At 43.5% G+C, this 19540-nt stretch overlaps 1 protein-coding gene across 4 annotated transcripts in view; it reads left to right on the top strand.

Moving 5' to 3' along the window:
• Nucleotides 1-3259: 3259 nt before the first annotated feature.
• The window catches only part of CD47 (CD47 molecule), a 90969-nt gene continuing 74688 nt past the window's right edge, over nt 3260-19540 (top strand). For all 4 annotated transcript variants that reach the window (XM_075590079.1, XM_075590080.1, XM_075590082.1 and 1 more), the window contains exon 1: nt 3260-3386. In XM_075590079.1, the coding sequence (XP_075446194.1) occupies nt 3344-3386 (43 nt within the window). In that variant the 5' untranslated portion in view covers nt 3260-3343. The remainder of the gene's footprint in view (nt 3387-19540) is intronic.

Genomic DNA, 19540 nt, shown 5'->3' on the forward strand with positions numbered 1-19540 from the left:
ACCTATTCAACTCTTTTATGGAAGGGAATCCAATCCCAGCATCAATGTCCTCAGCTAATTTAGCAATTATCCATAAGGACGGGAAAGATCCGACCCAGTGCGGAAGCTATAGGCCTATATCCCTACTGAACAACGACCTCAAACTATACAGCAAGATACTTGCGAACAGGTTGAACCCCATCTTACCTAGACTAATTCATTCGGACCAAGTTGGGTTTGTCTCGGGGCGTCAAGCCACGGACAATACCCGTAAAATAATAAATATAATCGATCATGTCCATATGTCCAACACAAAAGCGATGCTACTGAGCCTAGATGCAGAGAAGGCATTCGATAGGATAGACTGGCTATTCCTAGACAATAACAAGGCAAGGGTTGGCTGCCGCTCTCCGTGGATTGGAATAAAATATATTACTGGGAGAGAATAATAGGGTGCATACGGGATATATAAGTAGGTAAAGAGGGGCGGTCACAGAGGTGGCCAAAAGATGCCTATTTGCACTCGCTAGACCAGTTAGTTAGGCTAGGAAACATTCAATCCTTGGAGATAACTCCATAGCCATACACAATTTTATAATTGTGTATGGCTATGGAGTTATCTCCAAGGATTGAATGTTTCCTAGCCTAACTAACTGGTCTAGCGAGTGCAAATAGGCATCTTTTGGCCACCTCTGTGACCGCCCCTCTTTATATTCCTAGACAATGCCTTGAAAATATTCGGCTTTAAAGATACTTTCCTTGAAGGTGTCCGGGCTCTCTATCAGAACCCTTCCGCTGCGGTCAGACTCCCAGGCGGAACATGTGAGAGATTTCAAATAAAAAATGGTACAAGACAGGGCTGCCCCTTATCGCCTCTTCTCTTTGCCCTCACGATTGAGCCACTTGCGAAAAAATACGTAATAATATGAACATACAGGGAGTTGATATAGGAGGAACAAATTATAAAATATCCCTATTCGCTGATGATATCATTCTAACTTTGTCCAAACCCCAAACTTCCCTTCCGAACCTTCAAAAGGAACTGACGGACTTTGGCAAAGTATCAGGATACAAAATAAACAGTGGAAAATCTGAAGCCCTAAATATCAGCTTACCAGAAGTTGAAGTGAAATTACTCAAATTGAATTTTAGCTACAGATGGTGCTCTTCATATATTAAATACTTGGGAGTAAATATATCAAGGCACTACCAAGCTTTATACCAAGATAACTACCCAGCTCTTTGGGAAACAATCAAAAAAGACTTGGATCAGTGGGAAGGTTACCAGATCTCATGGATTGGGAGAATGACATCCATTAAGATGAACATACTCCCTAGATTATTATACTATTTCAGACACTCCCAGTCCATGTACCTGGCACCGATCTAAAAAACATACAAAACAGAATGTTTAACTTTATCTGGCAGGACAAAAGACCCAGAGTCGCAAGATCGGTCCTGTTGGCATCAAGTGGAAGAGGGAGTATGGCTGTCCCAGACATCCACAAATACTATTTAGCAGCACAATTAAAACTAGCTGTCATGTGGAATACCGACCCGGCCCAATGTTGCTGGATTGAAATAGAGTCCAAATATGCCAGAATGCCTTCTCTGCAGGCCTGCCTCTGGAGTCTAGACAGAGGAGATAGACAAGCACATAACTTAAAATTAAAAGCGACAATACTCACCTGGGAGGTCTGGTCAAAATATAAGACCAGATTCGGGCTTTGCTCATCTAGCCCACAGCTTACGCCCATACCCAGTAACCCCAAATTCCCCCCGGGATGCAGATCCAAGCTTTATGAGCAATTAAAACTGAGAGGGATTGGGGCGATTGCGGATCTCCTAAGCCTCGGAAGGCTCCTGAGCTACCAAGAAGTACGAGCCAAATATAAGATCAGAGAACTGGACACATTCAAATATTTGCAAATTCGACATTTTGCCCAAAAAATATGTCCAACTCCAGAATTTTCCCCTCTCACCAAATTCGAGCGGCTCTGCAAAGCAAACACCTACCAAAAGGGACTAATCTCTGAAATATACGCCGATTTAGAACATTCTGTGGCCCCCCAAAACCACGACTATATGCTCAAATGGGCAGCTGACTTGAATATTACAATAGAGAGATTTGGGATGAAATTTGGTTGGCAGCCTCGGGAACATCCATATGCACCACAACCAAGAAAAATATTTATAAAATTTTCTACCACTGGTACCTTACTCCTCTGTGATTAAATCAGATCTACCCCCTGGCGTCAGACCTATGCTGGAGAGGTTGCGGACTTAGACGGGACATGGCCCACGTCTGGTGGACTTGTCCGGAAATTGTAAAATACTGGACTAAGGTCCACAATTTGGTAAAAGAGGTCACCGACCTGGAACTACCTATAGAACCGCTGACCTTCCTACTTGCAAGGCCAATACCCGGAATTGGCCGTCCAACTAGGAAATTAATCTCCTTTATTCTCACTGCGGCTAGATGTGAGATAGCGGCATCCTGGAAGAAACAAACCACCCCCTCCAAAAGGTCTATAAAAAAAAGGATCAGTGAAGTGATGCTTATGGAGAAGTTGACGGCAATGCTCAGACAAAGGCTCTTTGCATTCTATAAGATATGGGAGCCCTGGATACTCCTTACGAGATGAAGGGATCCCACAAACACCTCCTTAGAGATCAAGTCCGGTCACCTAAGCTCTGGAGCTTAAGCTCTAACATTGACAGACTCGGGAATGTGGCTCCCAGGGTGGGAACACCCTCCCTTCCCTCCAGGGACACCCTCCCTTCCCTCCCCCCCACCTCCTCCCCCCCTGCCTTTCTGTCTTCTTTCTATGAGGACTCCCTTTTCAATGACAACCAAGTTTGTCTTTCTTCCCCCCCCCCCCCAAAAAAAGTTAAAATGTTAATGTATTAGGCTGTGAAATGTATCTGACAATCATCTGTTGTATCAATGCCTAATAAAAATATTTGGGGAAAAAAAAAAAAGAGCCTCTATTAAATATGTATTTTGACTTTATAATAAAGTGATTTTAATAATGCTGTGAATATCAATTTCTTCTAATGTATCATGTTTATTCACTGAAACATACTATATAAAAGATAATAGGAAGCATGATTACAATTGGCAAAAATATAACAATGTTTCTAAAATAATGTCGTTTATATGTATGATAGTATATAAAAAAAGTTATATTGTAACGTTAAAACCTATTACTTTCATACTCTTCTGTGCCAATTAGGTGTCTGTGGATGAGAAACGAAAGTGAAACTGAACAAACGGTAAACAGGGAGGGGCACACAGGCACAGTGAGACATTTTGTATTTGGGTGTGTCAGGACTGGACAGCATATAGTCTCCGGGCGCTGCCATGCTGCCGCTGACCCTGCTCGTCTTGGGCTCATTCTCTTGCGGTAAGTCACAGGGACGGGGGGAGTGTTTCCCCGGGGCTGCACGAGGCTATGTCACCTGCTGTATGATCCAAGGCACCGCCTCGTGCAGTGGAGTTCGCTATCCTCCTGTGTTGTGGGCAGGGACGTGTGCATGTGTGCTGGAAGAACTAACCGGAGGCGGAGCTTGATCAGAGCATAAGCAAACTGAACCAGGTCCTCAACAAGAGTAGGGGCCTCCTATCCATTCTGCACTAAAGTCAGAGATGCTGTGACAGTGCTGGTTTTGTTTGGTCCAATATCTTTATATCTGAAGTCCTCCCAAGAGAGGAAACGCTTCTACCAGGGAGATTTAGGAGAAGAGTATGTGACTGATCTAATAATTCAGTAAGACTTGAGTCAGAAAACGGAAAGCCCCAGAGGCACATAGCTGTAGGGGCAACATGGGATAGTGGATGCCCCCTAATTCATCTCTGTTTGTGTGGATAGCATTGGTCATGGTTGTTGCCAGTGCAGGGTGCAGCTTTGGGTAAACATAAGGTATCAGGCAGATGTTTCCAGGTGTGCCAGGGATTGGTCTAACAGGGTTGTGATTTGGACTGTGAGGATTTGGGGCATTTCATGTACATGAAGCGTAGACCTCGTCGTTTGGCCCCCACATCCCCTTCCCTATAATCTGTTAGGGACGGTTGTACTTTACAGTATATGTATAAAAAGAAACAAATGATCTTATGTGTCACAGCACGGAAGAAGAATGTAAAAGTTTTACAAACTGCGTTGCCTTCAGGAGATTATTTATTTATAATGTTTATTCTAAGGTTCTGGTTCCTGGTGGGGGGTGGAGAGCCATCTGTTTTGTACATGTATAGCCAGACTCACGCACTGTCCCTGGACACCAGGCCTTACCACCATTTATAATTGTGCCCTGTGTCGTTATTATTATGAATGGGACTGCATACTACGGTTCCTATGGCATTATCTTGAATAATAGTTTCTGGTTGTGCGATTGGCTGTGTCAGATCTTATTGATTAAAGCCCAGAGGATTCTGTTTACCAGCCTTCGGGCAATAAAGCCGCAACAGATTTTTCAAAAGAATATTCTAATGGCCTTCTGTGTTTTTTTTTCTTTTCTTCTTTCTTTGATGTATATACAGCACATTGCAGGCCTATCCTACCTCTTTTAGGCTGCGTCCATGATACCTTAGACCGCGCGGACGCGTCCGCATGCTGAGCGAACAGACTGCCTTAAGGCAGTGTTCGCGTACATGTGGTGTGCGCGGGGCAGGAAGGGATGCGCGCAATGCACGAAAAATCAGTTAAAACTGATTTCTCGCGCGACAGGGTGGTCACGTGAGCGGTTCACCCAATGAGGGCGAACTAGGAACACCCCCCATGGCCTGAGTGCTATGGCCAGGGAAAGCACCCGCTTTCCCTCAGCCTCCGCACGGGCTGCGACACCATGTCCGCAGCCTAAACGTTGTCTGTAACTGTTACGTTCACCTATATTCATTATGTTTAAAACATATGCTCATATAATGTACTGTACCATCTTATGAGGTCTGGTTTTGGGAACCTGGTTTTACATTATTGTATGTGTGTATGTGTATCTCTCTCTCTATATATATATCTATCGCACAGCCCTAGTGCATTACAAATGGCAAAGTTTTAATAAATAATAAGAGAGAAAATGCCCACTTACAGAAGGAATGAAATTGATATTCACATAAAGGTATCTTTCCCAAATGTACAATACCGCTGGGTTGAACGGTCACCCAAGAGTGACTTCATCACGCTGCAGCGAGGTGCAGTCTGTGTATCGTGGATTTCCCTCTTCACATGCTGCTGGAGTTTACATCAGCTTTTCAGCTGCTTTGAGTGGGTTGCGGGCTGCCTGTGTGATTATTCCTCCCTGTACGGCTTGTGGCTGTTTGGAGTGGATATCGGGAGGCTCTCTCAGACTCCAACTAGATTGATCCGGTTAAGAGGCTCTTCAGGGCGGTCCCACGTTATCATCTCCCCTCTCGGCAGTCTGACAGTTAAACCCAACGGTATTGTACATTTGGGAAATATACCTTTATGTGAATATCAATTTTATTCCTTCTGTAAGTGGGCATTTTCTCTCTTATTTATTAAAACCTTGCCATTTGTAATGCACTAGGGCTGTGCACTGTTTTCTTGTTTTTTTTTTAATGCAGATTCTTCTTGGGGTGATTTCTCCCATAAACAGCAGCCTCCCATTTGCAATTGGCATTCATCCATACCCCTACTTATTGGACTTATCACATACATGTGTGATTTCTGGACTGGACTTGTAACTATTTTGATCTATCCAATTTATTATTTATTTAATTTGTTATGGTGTATTTTTGACCTTTATATTCCAAAATTTTGTGATTAGCGCTGTTTTTTGTATGTATGTATGTGTATGTGTGTGTGTGTGTATGTATATATATATATATATATATATATATATATACACACACACACACACCACACACACACACACACACACACACACACACACACACACACACACACACACACACACACACACACACACACACACACACACACAGTGTTCAACAAACCTATACATTTGCACGCCCCGGGCGAGTGGATTTAACATCGTGGCGAGCTCCTATTGGCCCAAGCAGCACACGTGTAGTAGTAGGTGGCGAGTAGATTTTTTTGTTCGGCGAGTAGATTTTATATATATATATATATATATATATATATATATATATATATATATATATGTGATAAAAAGTTATGTGCTGTATTTAATACATTAATTTTCATTCACCTGAGTGCTGTCTCCTTTTTGCTGCTATGCGGTAATGTATATATATATATATATATATATATATATATATATATATATATATATATATATATATATATATACAATAGTGGTCTGCGCTAGTGTATGAATAACCAGAAATATATTGGTATCTAAATGCTAAATAAATATAATATATAAAAATAAAAAATTATTCCAATATATCCTTAAAAAATGAAATTAATATACCAATATTGCATAACAGTCAATGTCTAATAAAAAACAGCTACTAAATACAATTTAAACAAAAAAAATATTTGTGTGGTGCTGTGAACTTTCCTTAATCTGCTAGATGCAGATAGTCCTATGGAGTCCATACAAATTAAGTCCAATGATTGGGGAGTAACAGTAGCACTAATAGGACAGACAGGCAGCTTCTTTTAAAGGGCACAACGAACTCCCTCTCCACCTGCATAGAAAAATAAAAGAAGAAAAAAAGCGCCAAATCCTAGTGCATTACTGTGCAAAAATCGATATATTTAATTCCCAAAAATCTCAATAAAAATGAACTCACAAACATAAAACAATTAAAAGCATTGTATGAGATATACTCATGCTCCTAGGACCAGGAAACGCTGCTCTGCTACTGCTCTGCTGCTGTAATCACTCCGTGACTCCACTGGATCAGAATGCTGCCTCCGTTGTTCACCGCCTGCAGGAACTGACGTATCAGGCACTCCGCGATGGTCTCTCACCGGGTACACACCACCAGATGCTCCTTGGTTCCCACCGGGGACGGTAGATGCCGCGGACCAGCGGATGACGTCACGGGAGTTGTACTGGACACCGGATCGGTAGAAATTCGTAGCAGTTCAGTGGCAAGCGTTTGTGAAAGTCCACTGCACACACACACACACACACACACACACACACACACACACACACAGTGTTCAACAAACCTATACATTTGCACGCCCCGGGCGAGTGGATTTAACATCGTGGCGAGCTCCTATTGGCCCAAGCAGCACACGTGTAGTAGTAGGTGGCGAGTAGATTTTTTTGTTCGGCGAGTAGATTTTATATATATATATATATATATATATATATATATATATATATGTGATAAAAAGTTATGTGCTGTATTTAATACATTAATTTTCATTCACCTGAGTGCTGTCTCCTTTTTGCTGCTATGCGGTAATGTATACATATATATATATATATATATATATATATATATATATATATATATATATATATATATATATATATATATATATATATATATATAATACTGAGTTAAGTTATGGTGAGTAAAAAAAGTGACAAAAACCCTCCACAGGAAAGCAAATATGCAAATATAACTGTATGCTCATCTGCATGTCTTAGGCAGGTCTGCAACCCCGCCTTTCCCCATTATCACCCAGCATACAGCACTTCCACTGCAGCAAGGGATTCTGGGAAATGACATGCAAATGAGCACACAGTGTCACTTTTTGCCTCAATGGTTATTGAGGCAAAAAGTGACACTGTGTGCTCATTTGTATGTCATTTCCCAGAATCCCTTGCTGCAGTGGAAGTGCTGTATGCTGGGTGATAATGGGGAAAGGTGGGGTTGCAGACCTGCCTAAGACATGCAGATGAGCATACAGTTATATTTGCATATATATATATATATATATATATACAGTGCTCGACAAACCTATACATTTGCTCGCCCCGGGCGAGTGGATTTAACCCCCGGGCGAGTAAATATTGGCCCAAGCAGCACACGTTTGATACTAGGTGGCGAGTAGATTTTTTTGTGTGGTGAGTAGATTTTTTGGTGATTTGTCAACCACTGTATATATATATATAGTGGTCGACAAATCACCAAAAAATCTACTCGCCGAACAAAAAATCTACTCGCCACCTAGCCCCGCCCCCAGTCCCGCCCCTTTAAAAAAAAAAAAAATTCCTAGTAAGAACAACATTCGTTTTTGACATTAGTTTATTTATTGTATTACATTATACTACGATTAGTTCTTGTGGTGTATGTGTGTGTAAATGTCGGATTTAGAAAAAAAGGCCAGATGTGAATGACTAGTTTCCTGCACCCTTTAACCAGTGTCTGGACGCCCCCGCTTAACAATAACTAAAGCAGCAATCCCACCTGGGATCTTACCTGATCCGCAGTCCCTCAATGTCCAGGTACCCTCATTCCCGCAATGTTATAAGTTGGAGAGGAGGTGTTACTTACCTGTCTTCTGGGTTAGGGGGGATTCCGATGTCTCCCATGTGAAGCTTGAGTCAGATCTGAAAGAAAGCGGTATAGGTTATTTCGGTGTAGGTATAGGGCAGTTAAGATATATAGGGTAAATAAGATATCCAGAGTGTGAGACAGAGAGAGTGTGAGACAGAGAGAGTGTGAGACAGAGAGAGTGTGAGACAGAGAGAGTGTGAGACAGAGAGAGTGTGAGACAGAGAGAGTCAGAGTGACAGAGAGAGTGTGAGACAGAGAGAGTCAGAGTGACAGAGAGAGTCAGAGTGACAGAGAGAGCTTGAGAGAGAGGGAGACAGACAGAGCGAGCTTGAGAGAGAGGAGACAGACAGAGCAAGCTTGAGAGAGAGGGAGACAGACAGATCGAGCTTGAGAGAGAGATAAGGTACCCCAATGTTTCCGAATAATGGATTTTATTGCCCCGGCTTGCTTACTGTATCCCATAATTAAGTAGGGTGCATCAGTGTTCTCCACAGGACATTTCTGTCTGGATTGGCTCTTGTCCATATTGATCAAAGACTCTCTATCAGTGGTGAGAGCTAGATCAAAGGCCTGATCAAGATCCAGGAGAAACCAGGGAATGAACCCTGAAAAACTGATGCTACAAACTGAGCAAATACTGTGGGTATGTAGAAAACGGAGTTGAACACCGCAACAACAGATTAAAATGTTAATATGTCCATAGATCCACTTCCATTATAAACCAATATAACCTGGATGGGGGACTTTAATAGCACGGCTGGTAGAAGTACAGAGGAGCCCTATCTAGACAGAGCCCCAGAGTAAATCACGAGTCCAGCTACTGCTAGCCTCACCTGCATCCGGTGTAACGGAGGATCCATCAGCCGGTAAACATCACATCATGATCACTGAAGAACTGTCGGGGTGCTGCTGAAGAGGGATGGGAGGGAAGGGGTATTAGTGAATGCCACTAAATATACAGCAAATGAAACATAAACAATTAGTTTCAGCGACTCACACGGGGCTTGTGTGAGACTTCACCCTCAACGATGGATGTGGTGGTGAATACAGACTCCTGAAGCGGAGTAACAATAGACAAAAAACTGATGTGGATACGTCTCAGTATTCTACCCCCAGTGGGTGTGGTGTATGAGTGGCTCCTCTCCCAGACGCCCATAGACCAAAGGATGGGCAAAGTCTGAATTAGTAGCTATAAAAGTTTTTATTGATAACAGTTTAAAACATAAAACATGAAAAACAATGAACACACTCACACAAAAAGCAACTCTTGTTGCCCAGCATCAGCCGCGTGGTTATCCAGTTATCCAGCAAGACCTCTTCCTCCGTTTGCGTTCTCACTGACGCGTCCGGCAGTGGAACCGGAAGGGAGGATCTGCACCGGATGTCCTGCGGTTGGCTGGGTCCCTCTCTCAATGAGCTCCGGCAGGGAACAACGCGTTTCGCAGTAAGCTTCGTCAATAGTAGAAGCACAAGCAGAATAGCTGGAAAAGTGCCGAAGAACACGGGACCTCCTCCCACACGACCGTCTGAGATGACGTCACCCCGTCTCTATGCATTTCGTCACGTTGCGTGACTTCCTGAGGAATTTCTGCAGGACTCGTGGCAGGAGTCAGAAGCAGCCAAACCAGGTGCTCAGTATCACGGACGAAATCCCTCTCCCCCACTCCTGTAGATGACGACCCATACAGATTCTCTCCAATGTATATTTTATTCTAACTTTTTGTAAGTGTATCTCGTAGGGACTCTTTTTTTAATAAATTCAGGCAAAAAGAGGGGGAAGGGGAACACCAAATGAATGAGTCCCCTAAAGAATTCACTAACTGCACACCTACATATTATAAAATCTAACTTTTAATAAATTTACTTAAAACATATATTACCAAACGTAATGTACTAAATGTTTTTAAAAAATGAATTAAATATTCAATAACGTGCAACCATGTCAGATGAATGTATGATTGTACAAACCCAAATGTAATATTCCTGGGTTTGACAGGACAGTGGATGCTGCAAGTCAGGGTGTTAACCCCTCTGGAGTATATATGCAGACTGTAGGTAACCGTATCCTACTCAGTGAGCCTTTAACTGGTCACAGACTCAGCAATCCTGCAATGATATATATAGCAGCGAACACCTATGTGTTAAGTGCATATGCTTGAGAAGTGACGCTGATACAAACACAATCAATCCATAATACCCTCAGTATAGTTAGGCTGGAACTCGCAGTGCCATTGACATAGAGTTTCTCAGCAAAGAGGCTCAGATTGTGTGTATAGCAGGAAAGCAGACTCACTGCCCAGTGAGCCTTTAACCGGTCACAGACTCAGCAATCCTGCAATGATATATATAGCAGCGAACACCTATGTGTTAAGTGCATATGTTGGAGAAGTGACGCTGATACAAACACAATCAATCCACAATACCCTCAGTATAGTTAGGCTGGAACTCGCGGTGCCATTGACATAGAGTTTCTCAGCAAAGAGGCTCAGATTGTGTATATATCATGTAATGTGTATAGCAGGAAAGCAGACTCACTGCCTGTTGTTATATTTATCAAGCTAATGCCGTCTGCATAGATAAAACCAGGAGACTTAAGGCACTACATTAAAACAGCTCCAAGTAGGAGACTGACACAACTGCGCGTCCAACGCGCGTTTCCCTCCAGCAAAGGAGCTTCTTCAGGGACAAATGATTATTACTGGGGGAGAGGGGGAATAGTAATAATAATAATAATTTGTCCCTGAAGAAGCTCCTTTGCTGGAGGGAAACGCGCGTTATAATTTGTCCCTGAAGAAGCTCCTTTGCTGGAGGGAAACGCGCGTTGGACGCGCAGTTGTGTCAGTCTCCTACTTGGAGCTGTTTTAATGTAGTGCCTTAAGTCTCCTGGTTTTATCTATGCAGACGGCATTAGCTTGATAAATATAACAACAGGCAGTGAGTCTGCTTTCCTGCTATACACATTACATGATATATACACAATCTGAGCCTCTTTGCTGAGAAACTCTATGTCAATGGCACCGCGAGTTCCAGCCTAACTATACTGAGGGTATTGTGGATTGATTGTGTTTGTATCAGCGTCACTTCTCCAACATATGCACTTAACACATAGGTGTTCGCTGCTATATATATCATTGCAGGATTGCTGAGTCTGTGACCGGTTAAAGGCTCACTGGGCAGTGAGTCTGCTTTCCTGCTATACACACAATCTGAGCCTCTTTGCTGAGAAACTCTATGTCAATGGCACTGCGAGTTCCAGCCTAACTATACTGAGGGTATTATGGATTGATTGTGTTTGTATCAGCGTCACTTCTCAAGCATATGCACTTAACACATAGGTGTTCGCTGCTATATATATCATTGCAGGATTGCTGAGTCTGTGACCAGTTAAAGGCTCACTGAGTAGGATACGGTTACCTACAGTCTGCATATATACTCCAGAGGGGTTAACACCCTGACTTGCAGCATCCACTGTCCTGTCAAACCCAGGAATATTACATTTGGGTTTGTACAATCATACATTCATCTGACATGGTTGCACGTTATTGAATATTTAATTCATTTTTTAAAAACATTTAGTACATTACGTTTGGTAATATATGTTTTAAGTAAATTTATTAAAAGTTAGATTTTATAATATGTAGGTATGCAGTTAGTGAATTCTTTAGGGGACTCATTCATTTGGTGTTCCCCTTCCCCCTCTTTTTGCCTGATTCACTTTTCAGTTCACAGTTTGCACCCACATTTACAATTACCATTATTATTATTTACCTTCTCACTTTACTCAATTAGTGTGGCCCTGTGATCACTCCCTAACCCTCCCTTTAATAAATTCACCCTCATTTGTACACAGTTATGCGCTATGGAGCTTGCGCTTTTTTGTGTTTTGTTTTTCTAGATCTATGGGGGGTGGCTAAACCACTTTCTTTTGAAGCAGCAAGGAGCTCCTGTGATCAGTGTATCGTTGGGACTCTCTCCTTCTCCAGACCACCACCAAGTGGAGACATTTGGACTTATCCCTTTTATTTCTTTGGACACTATCTATTTATTTGTTGGTTATTTTTATTAATTTGCATATACTTTAAGTGTTTATATTAATTATTCACAGTTATTTACTATACTTAGTAGCGCTACTTTTTTTATGTTTTTAAAAAAAAAAAAAAAAAATATATATATATATATATATATATATATATATATATATATATATATATATATATATATATATATATACAGTGTTCGACAAATCAGCCAAAAAACTACTGGCCCAATCAAAAAATCTACTCACCACCTAGTCCCGCCCCCAACCCCACCCCCAACCCCACCCCCAACCCCGCTTTAAAATAAAATATATAAATAAAATACATTTAATAAATTCCTAGTCAGAACAACATTCGTTTTTGACATAAATGTATTTATTGTATTACATTATACTACAATTAGTCCTTGTTACGTGTGTGTGTGTGTGTGTGTGTGTGTGTGTGTGTGTGTGTGTATGTCAGATCTAGAAATAAAAGCCAGATGTGAATGACTAGTTTCCTGAACCCCTTAACCCGTGTCTGGACGTCCTCGCTTCACAATATCTAAAGCAGTAATCCCGCCTGGGATCTTACCTGATCTGCAGTCCCTCAATGTCCAGGTACCTCATTCCCGCAATGTTATACATTGGAGGGGATGTGTTCCCTACCTGTCTTCTGGGTTAGGGGGGATTCCGATGTCTTCCGTGTGATCCGAGTTAGATCTGGAAGAAAGCAGTATAGGTTATTTTGGTGTAGTATAGGACAGTTAAGATATATAGGGTAAATAAGATATCCAGATATAGAGAGGGGAGAGAGAGAGGAGGGGAGGGAGAGAGAGGGAGGGAGAGACAGAGGAGACCAGAGAGAGGGGGGAGACCAGAGAGAGGGGAGAGAGAGAGACCAGAGAGGGGGGAGACCAGAGAGAGGGGAGACCAGAGAGAGGGGAGAGACCAGAGAGAGGGGAGAGAGAGGGGAGAGACCAGAGAGAGATGAGAGACCAGAGAGAGGGGAGACCAGAGAGAGGGGAGACCAGAGGGACCAAAGAGGGGGGAGACCAGAGAGAGGGGAGAGGGGGGAGACCAGAGAGAGGGGAGAGGGGGGAGACCAGAGAGAGGGGAGACAGGGGAGAAGAGAGAGGGGAGACGGGGGACTTACTGGTACTGGTACTGGTACTTACTGTGTCCTCCATGGGAAAAGAATGGCAGCTCGTTAGGGGCGGGCTCATATAGAGACTGGCTGCGTGACCACAAAGCCTGGGAGACCGCGCCAATCAGCTGTCAGGTAGGTGGAGTTTCTTTTTTTTTTTTTTTTTTTTTTTAGAGCGAGCAGGGAAAATTCAGCGCGAGCAGGGAAATTTAAAAAAACAAACACGTGTGCTGTTTGGGCCAATATTTACTCGCCCGGAGGTTAAATCCTCTCGCCCCGGGCGTGTAAATGTATATGATTGTCGAACACTGTGATATATATATATATTGTATGGTGTTTCAAAGCGGGGATAAAAGCCTGCGAAAGTTACTGACTCTGTTTAATGTTATTGCTCAGGGGGGTGACCCATTGTCTACAACAGACCCCCTGATCAAAGGCTCAACCACTCTGGTTGTATACATTACGGTGGCGAAACGCAGGGCTTGAGTGGTCTGTAAGTGCTGTAATTCACACTTACAGACAAAGGATTTCCTGACCAAATCCAAGTCTGGTAGACTTTTAGGCGCCCTGACTTGGGTGTGGGGCTAAAGAAATGAGACCCCAAGGGCGCATGTACCAACTAACTGGGGGTATGATCTAACAATGCTTCCCACGTTAGCTGGCAAAGGGTCATTGGGTGGAGGTAATTGATGTCCAATGCCTGACACCCTCTGTGAATGTATAGGGCTGGAATCCCATATAAACCAGTGTAAACCTATACCCATTGTCTTCGGGATGTCTTCATATGCATCCTGTATTGCTGAATGAATTGCCAATCCTGTACCTGATTGCTTCATTGTCCAACCCCTAAGTAAGTGCTATATTTTGTCTGTTATTTGTACCATCTTGTGTGTTCACCTTCTTTAAGGAATAAACTATATTTATTATATGTAAGTCGTGTTCAATTCAACCCAGATATTTTGGTGTATATTATAACCTATCACTAGCTACCGTGACATATACAACCAAGGAAACGATTATAAAGGGATGCAGAAATAGAGGCTCAATTGATTTAAAAAACGACACTATCGACATCTTCCAGGACCTGTCCAGACTGACAATAAATCGACGAAGAGGACTGTGTCCGGTAACAGCGATACTTCAGGGAAAAGGGATTCGGTATTGATGGGTCTTCCCTTTCTGTCTTGTAATCAATTACGAGGGCAAACAGATCTCACTCCATCATCCTGAGGAATCTGCTCTTTTTCTATCATCTTTTAATCTGGACCCCAAAGATAGATCAGACCGGCAACGAGGAGCTCGTGGTGAGAATACGGAGGATGAACGATCGATTTGAGGGAGCGATGGCCTGGAGATGAAAGAGTTAAGACCGTCTGTGTCTTTGGAGAGGCCCCACTGGGTTTCTCTGAGAGAGTCCAAAGTGGTTTCCTCTGCCGGTGGTTAGGGAACACGTGACGACGCAAAGAAATCTATGTTTGAACTCCAGCTATCGTTCACTTTTGTTTCCCCCTTTTGTTTGTTTTTTATATTTTATTATAGGGATGGTTTTTATATTTTATTATAGGGATGGTTCTATCTGTGACCTGGGGTCTACCGCTTGCGGCCCGAGCTCTGATCTGTCGCAGATGATATATCGATGAAACTGGAGAATGAGTGGACTAGGGACCCAGGTGGTGGTGAGGTGGGCCTCGGCCCTAGGATTATGAAGTGACAGATTTCTGGGGGGCTGGACACCACACTTGCACCCAGGTTACAGACACAAAGGACGATATGTTCCATGGAAGGACAAGAGCAAACTCTGCCTGAAATTAAATTAGATTCTATACATCTGTATTGGTATTATAGTAGGAAAAGCTACATATGTTTATGGTGCACAATAAGCAGGAATTGTTGTATTTAAGTTTCTATATTCTGACCAAGTTACGGTGCAGGTCCAATCGGGAGGTCGAGAGTGGCAGGGGGCAGGGAGTGGGAGGGAGACTTGCATGCCCGACGCCATGGCGGCCCCAGTAGGGCCATATGCCAGCCAGGCCAGACTAAGTAGGGTCTGGTCGCAAAACTGTGATGAGTGGCTGGTTACACTCATCTTATAATTTTTGTTTTTATTTTCCCCCAAGTTCCCAAAGTGGAAAAATACTCTGGAGACTTGCTTAAAAATTATTTTCGGTCTAACAATGGGTCTGTAGAATCAACAGCGATTCTTTGGGAGGCACGTAAGGCCACGATTAGAGGACAGCTTATTTCAGTAGCATCATACAGATAGAGAATACAAATGGAAAAACAAAAATATTTTACAGAAAAAATAAAGTTGGAAAGCTCACATAAAAAATAAATTAAAAAAACCTAGAGGAAAGTGTAGGACCTCCAGTCAAGGGAGGAACTTAAGGGGTTACAGTTGGAGGATGTAGAGAAGGCACTTAAATGGACTAAGCAGACGTATTATGACAAGGCAGATCGTCTATTAGCAAACAAACTTAGAGGGATCAGGGCGAGGGCCTTGGTTCCCGCTATTAGGTTAAAAAGCGGGGGACTGACTTACAACCCCCAAGGATCGCAGAGGAATTTGCTAAATTTTATTCGGAACTTTATGATCTAGATAATTCAACCCAGAATGCTAAAGTTCCGTGCTTGACCCAGATTGAGGATTATCTGAGAGATTGTTCCCTTTGGAAATTGACGGAGGAAGATAATAAGATTTAAAAATAAAAAATAACTTGGATAGAATTTGGGGGAGAGGTTGGCTCTTTGAAACCATTGAAGGCACGGGGCCCGGATGGTTTTTCAAATCTGTATTATAAAAATGTTATAAGAATTTTAGGGCCTTGTCTGTTGGATCTATTTAATGATTTTCTCAAATCCCTCCACATATGACAAAAGCCAATATAGTGGTGATCCCTAAAGAGGGAAATTACCCACTACGTTGTGGTAGCTACAGGCCAATCTCACTGCTTAACATGGATTTGAAAATCTATTGCAACATTTTAGCCAACAGGTTGAATCCAATACTCCCAAAACTAATTCACCATGATCAGGTGGGATTTGTGAGCAAATGGACAACACAAGAAAAATTATTGTTATTGACCAAACACATAAGTCTAAACTGAAAGCTATGCTGCTGAGCTTAGAAGCGGAGAAAGCGTTTGATAGGATAAGGTGGGATTTCCTAGATAAAACACTAGAGGCATTTGGATTTTCTGGATTTGTTTTACAGGGAGTTTGTGCTCTCTCTGTCGCCAACAGCCACCCTGAAGATTCCAGGTGGGGAGGGGAACCTAATAACAATTAAAAATGGGACTAGGCAGGGGTGCCCCCTTTCCCCCTTCTTTTCGCTTTGACAATCAAGCCTCTCGCGGTCACCATGAGAGCCTCCAAAATATACAATGGATTAAAATAAGTGTACTACCAAATATCGCTGTTTGCAGATAATGTTATTCTTACTGTATCGAACCCATTGACATCCCTTCCAAATCTGCAGTCCACCCTTCGGGGGTTTTGTGAGCTCTCTGGGTATGAAGTAAATATGGGAAAATCGGAAGCTTTATATTTGATGTTAACTGAAAAGGAGGTCGAGGTGCTTAAATTGCACTTTGACTAAAAATGGAAAAATTCCCATTTGAAATATCTAGGAATTTATTTTACCAGAGATTATAATTTATTATATAAATATAATTACCTGGACCTATTCCTCAAAATAAAAAAAAATCTACAAGCCTTGAATTCTCATTCTATTTCCTGGATAGGGCGTATAACTGCAGATAAGATGAACATGCTCCCGAGACTTTTGTACTATTTTCAGACATTACCGATATCTATCCAGCACTCAAATATAAAAGAAATTCAGAATCTAATTATGCAGTTTGTTTGGAAACACAAACAACCGAGAATAGCTAGGTCAATTATGTTGGACGCTAAGGAAGGAGATGGTATGGCAGTTCCAAATATTCTACAATATTATATAGCCTCCCATATGAAACAAATGGTTTACTGACATTCCCCGAGTGGAGTATATGCCTTGGTGGATCTGGGGTGCATGCTAAAATGCCCTGGACTGTCTTCTTTATTATGGTCAAGCTCTGGGACATGGCCCGGAAAACAGTTGGAGCCGACAGTAATTGGATTTACTTTGAAAATTTGGAAGATGGCAAAAAATAAGTGTAACGGGTTTTCCCCCACCCACTCGCAGATAATACTGTGGAGGTGTAGGAACATACAAGGTTACTCAGGTGTGGTGCATTACCTGTTGGCTCACAGGAGGGCTGAGCTTCCGCCACGGGGAACCTGGGGTAATTATACTAGGGGTGATCACTTACAACATCTTCTCGGTACATGCATGTTATACATCTCTGGGTGCAACGCCTCCACCTGGGAGGGATCCCAACGGAGTGGGAGGAGACCCTCACAGGAAACAACCACACAAAGCGAGCAAATATAAAACAGGACTGCCTTTACTGCATAGCATAACACATCAACATAACCATGACTCCTCTCTAGAGGAGCCACACATGGCGTCTCACAGGACGCTAACCACTATGCGCCACGGCGGACGCTAACCACTCTGCGCCACGGCGGACGCTACACCTCTAGGCGGACGCTACCACCTCTAGGCGTCACGGCGGACGCTAACCTCCCACAGAGTGATCCCACCCCGTGTCCAGTAACCCCCACCCAAATGTCACGCACACCCAAAGTCAAATACCACTGTGCATGTGTATGTGTGACTGCGCAGCCACTATGTCTGGTGATAGGCCTGGTTGGTGCACGTGAGTTGCAGGTTACCTGCCCGGGCTCCAGCCACGGGTACAGCGATATCACTGGAGATCCGCCCGATCCGACGTTGTCCTCCACACCGCGTTGGGTGAATTCCAGCGCGGATAATATCACCTTAGTCCCAGGGTCGTTGGTGGGGTTCTGAGCCCAGAACCCACCTCGCAGGGCCGCACGGATTCAGCACTGTGTCCCTGGCTAAGCAACCAATTAATGGGGCAGTGTCCCTATCTAGGGCCTGTCCCTAAGCTCCACAAGCTACTAGGTGGCTCAGGACCTAACTGGGACCTTGGGGGCTGCTGGCCTAATGCAGAGGGTCACTGACCCCTGCATCCACCTCTTACCCCTAGCTGGTCCGGATCCTGACTGCCTGCGTGGCTGCAAAACCCCGCGAAATGTATCTTTATTCCTGCAGGGCCATACCTCAGCCCTATTGGCTCCCTGGGGTCATGTGTCTCTGCCCCTATGCACCCTGGGGGCTGGCAGTCTCATCTCGCGCATGCGCGAGCTATCTGGGGCCTCCCGCGCTGTCCTATGCCACTACGCATGCGCAACAGCTCTAGGTATGGCGGCGCCCTTCACTTCAGCCGCCGGGCCGGTGGCAACGCGATCGCGGCCTTAGCGACGGCCCGATCGCGTCCCCGGCAACTGGCACGCTCGCGTCCCTAGCTACCAGGGATTCCGCTGCCGCTCGCGTCCCTAGCTACCAGGGATTCCTCTGCTCGCGCGCCGGCCCCCCCTCACTCCCTCGCACACAGCGTCTTGCCAAAAGGGAGGAGGGGGTCAGCCACACTAAAGGGGGACCTGGCTACATCAGTATAAAGTTATGTCGACCCCCTTTTTGGCTCGCGCCCCTGTTCAGTAATCCAGGGTTTACCCCAGGCTTTCGGGGTCAGGGGTTTGAAATTTGGAGACATAGAGGAATTCTGGAGGTAGGAGATTTGTAGAAAAAGCCAGCTAATGTCTTTCGAGGAATTGATGAGAAAGTATGGTCTGCCCCAAATTGAGCTGCTTAGGTATATGCAGATCCGACATTTTGTGTCAGGGCTTGTATAAGGAGGAATTTCCTAGATATACACGATTTGAAGATCTATGTAAAACAAAAAAATCAAAGAGGTTTGATATCTTATTTGAACCAGGGGCTAACCCTAAAAAAGGATACCCCAAACCATAAATATATGGATCAGTGGGCTCTGGATTTCCAGACTGAAATAACAAGGGAGGACTGTAA

The sequence above is a fragment of the Ascaphus truei genome, chromosome 3, assembly GCF_040206685.1.
Source record: "Ascaphus truei isolate aAscTru1 chromosome 3, aAscTru1.hap1, whole genome shotgun sequence".
Taxonomy (NCBI): Eukaryota; Metazoa; Chordata; class Amphibia; order Anura; family Ascaphidae; genus Ascaphus; species Ascaphus truei.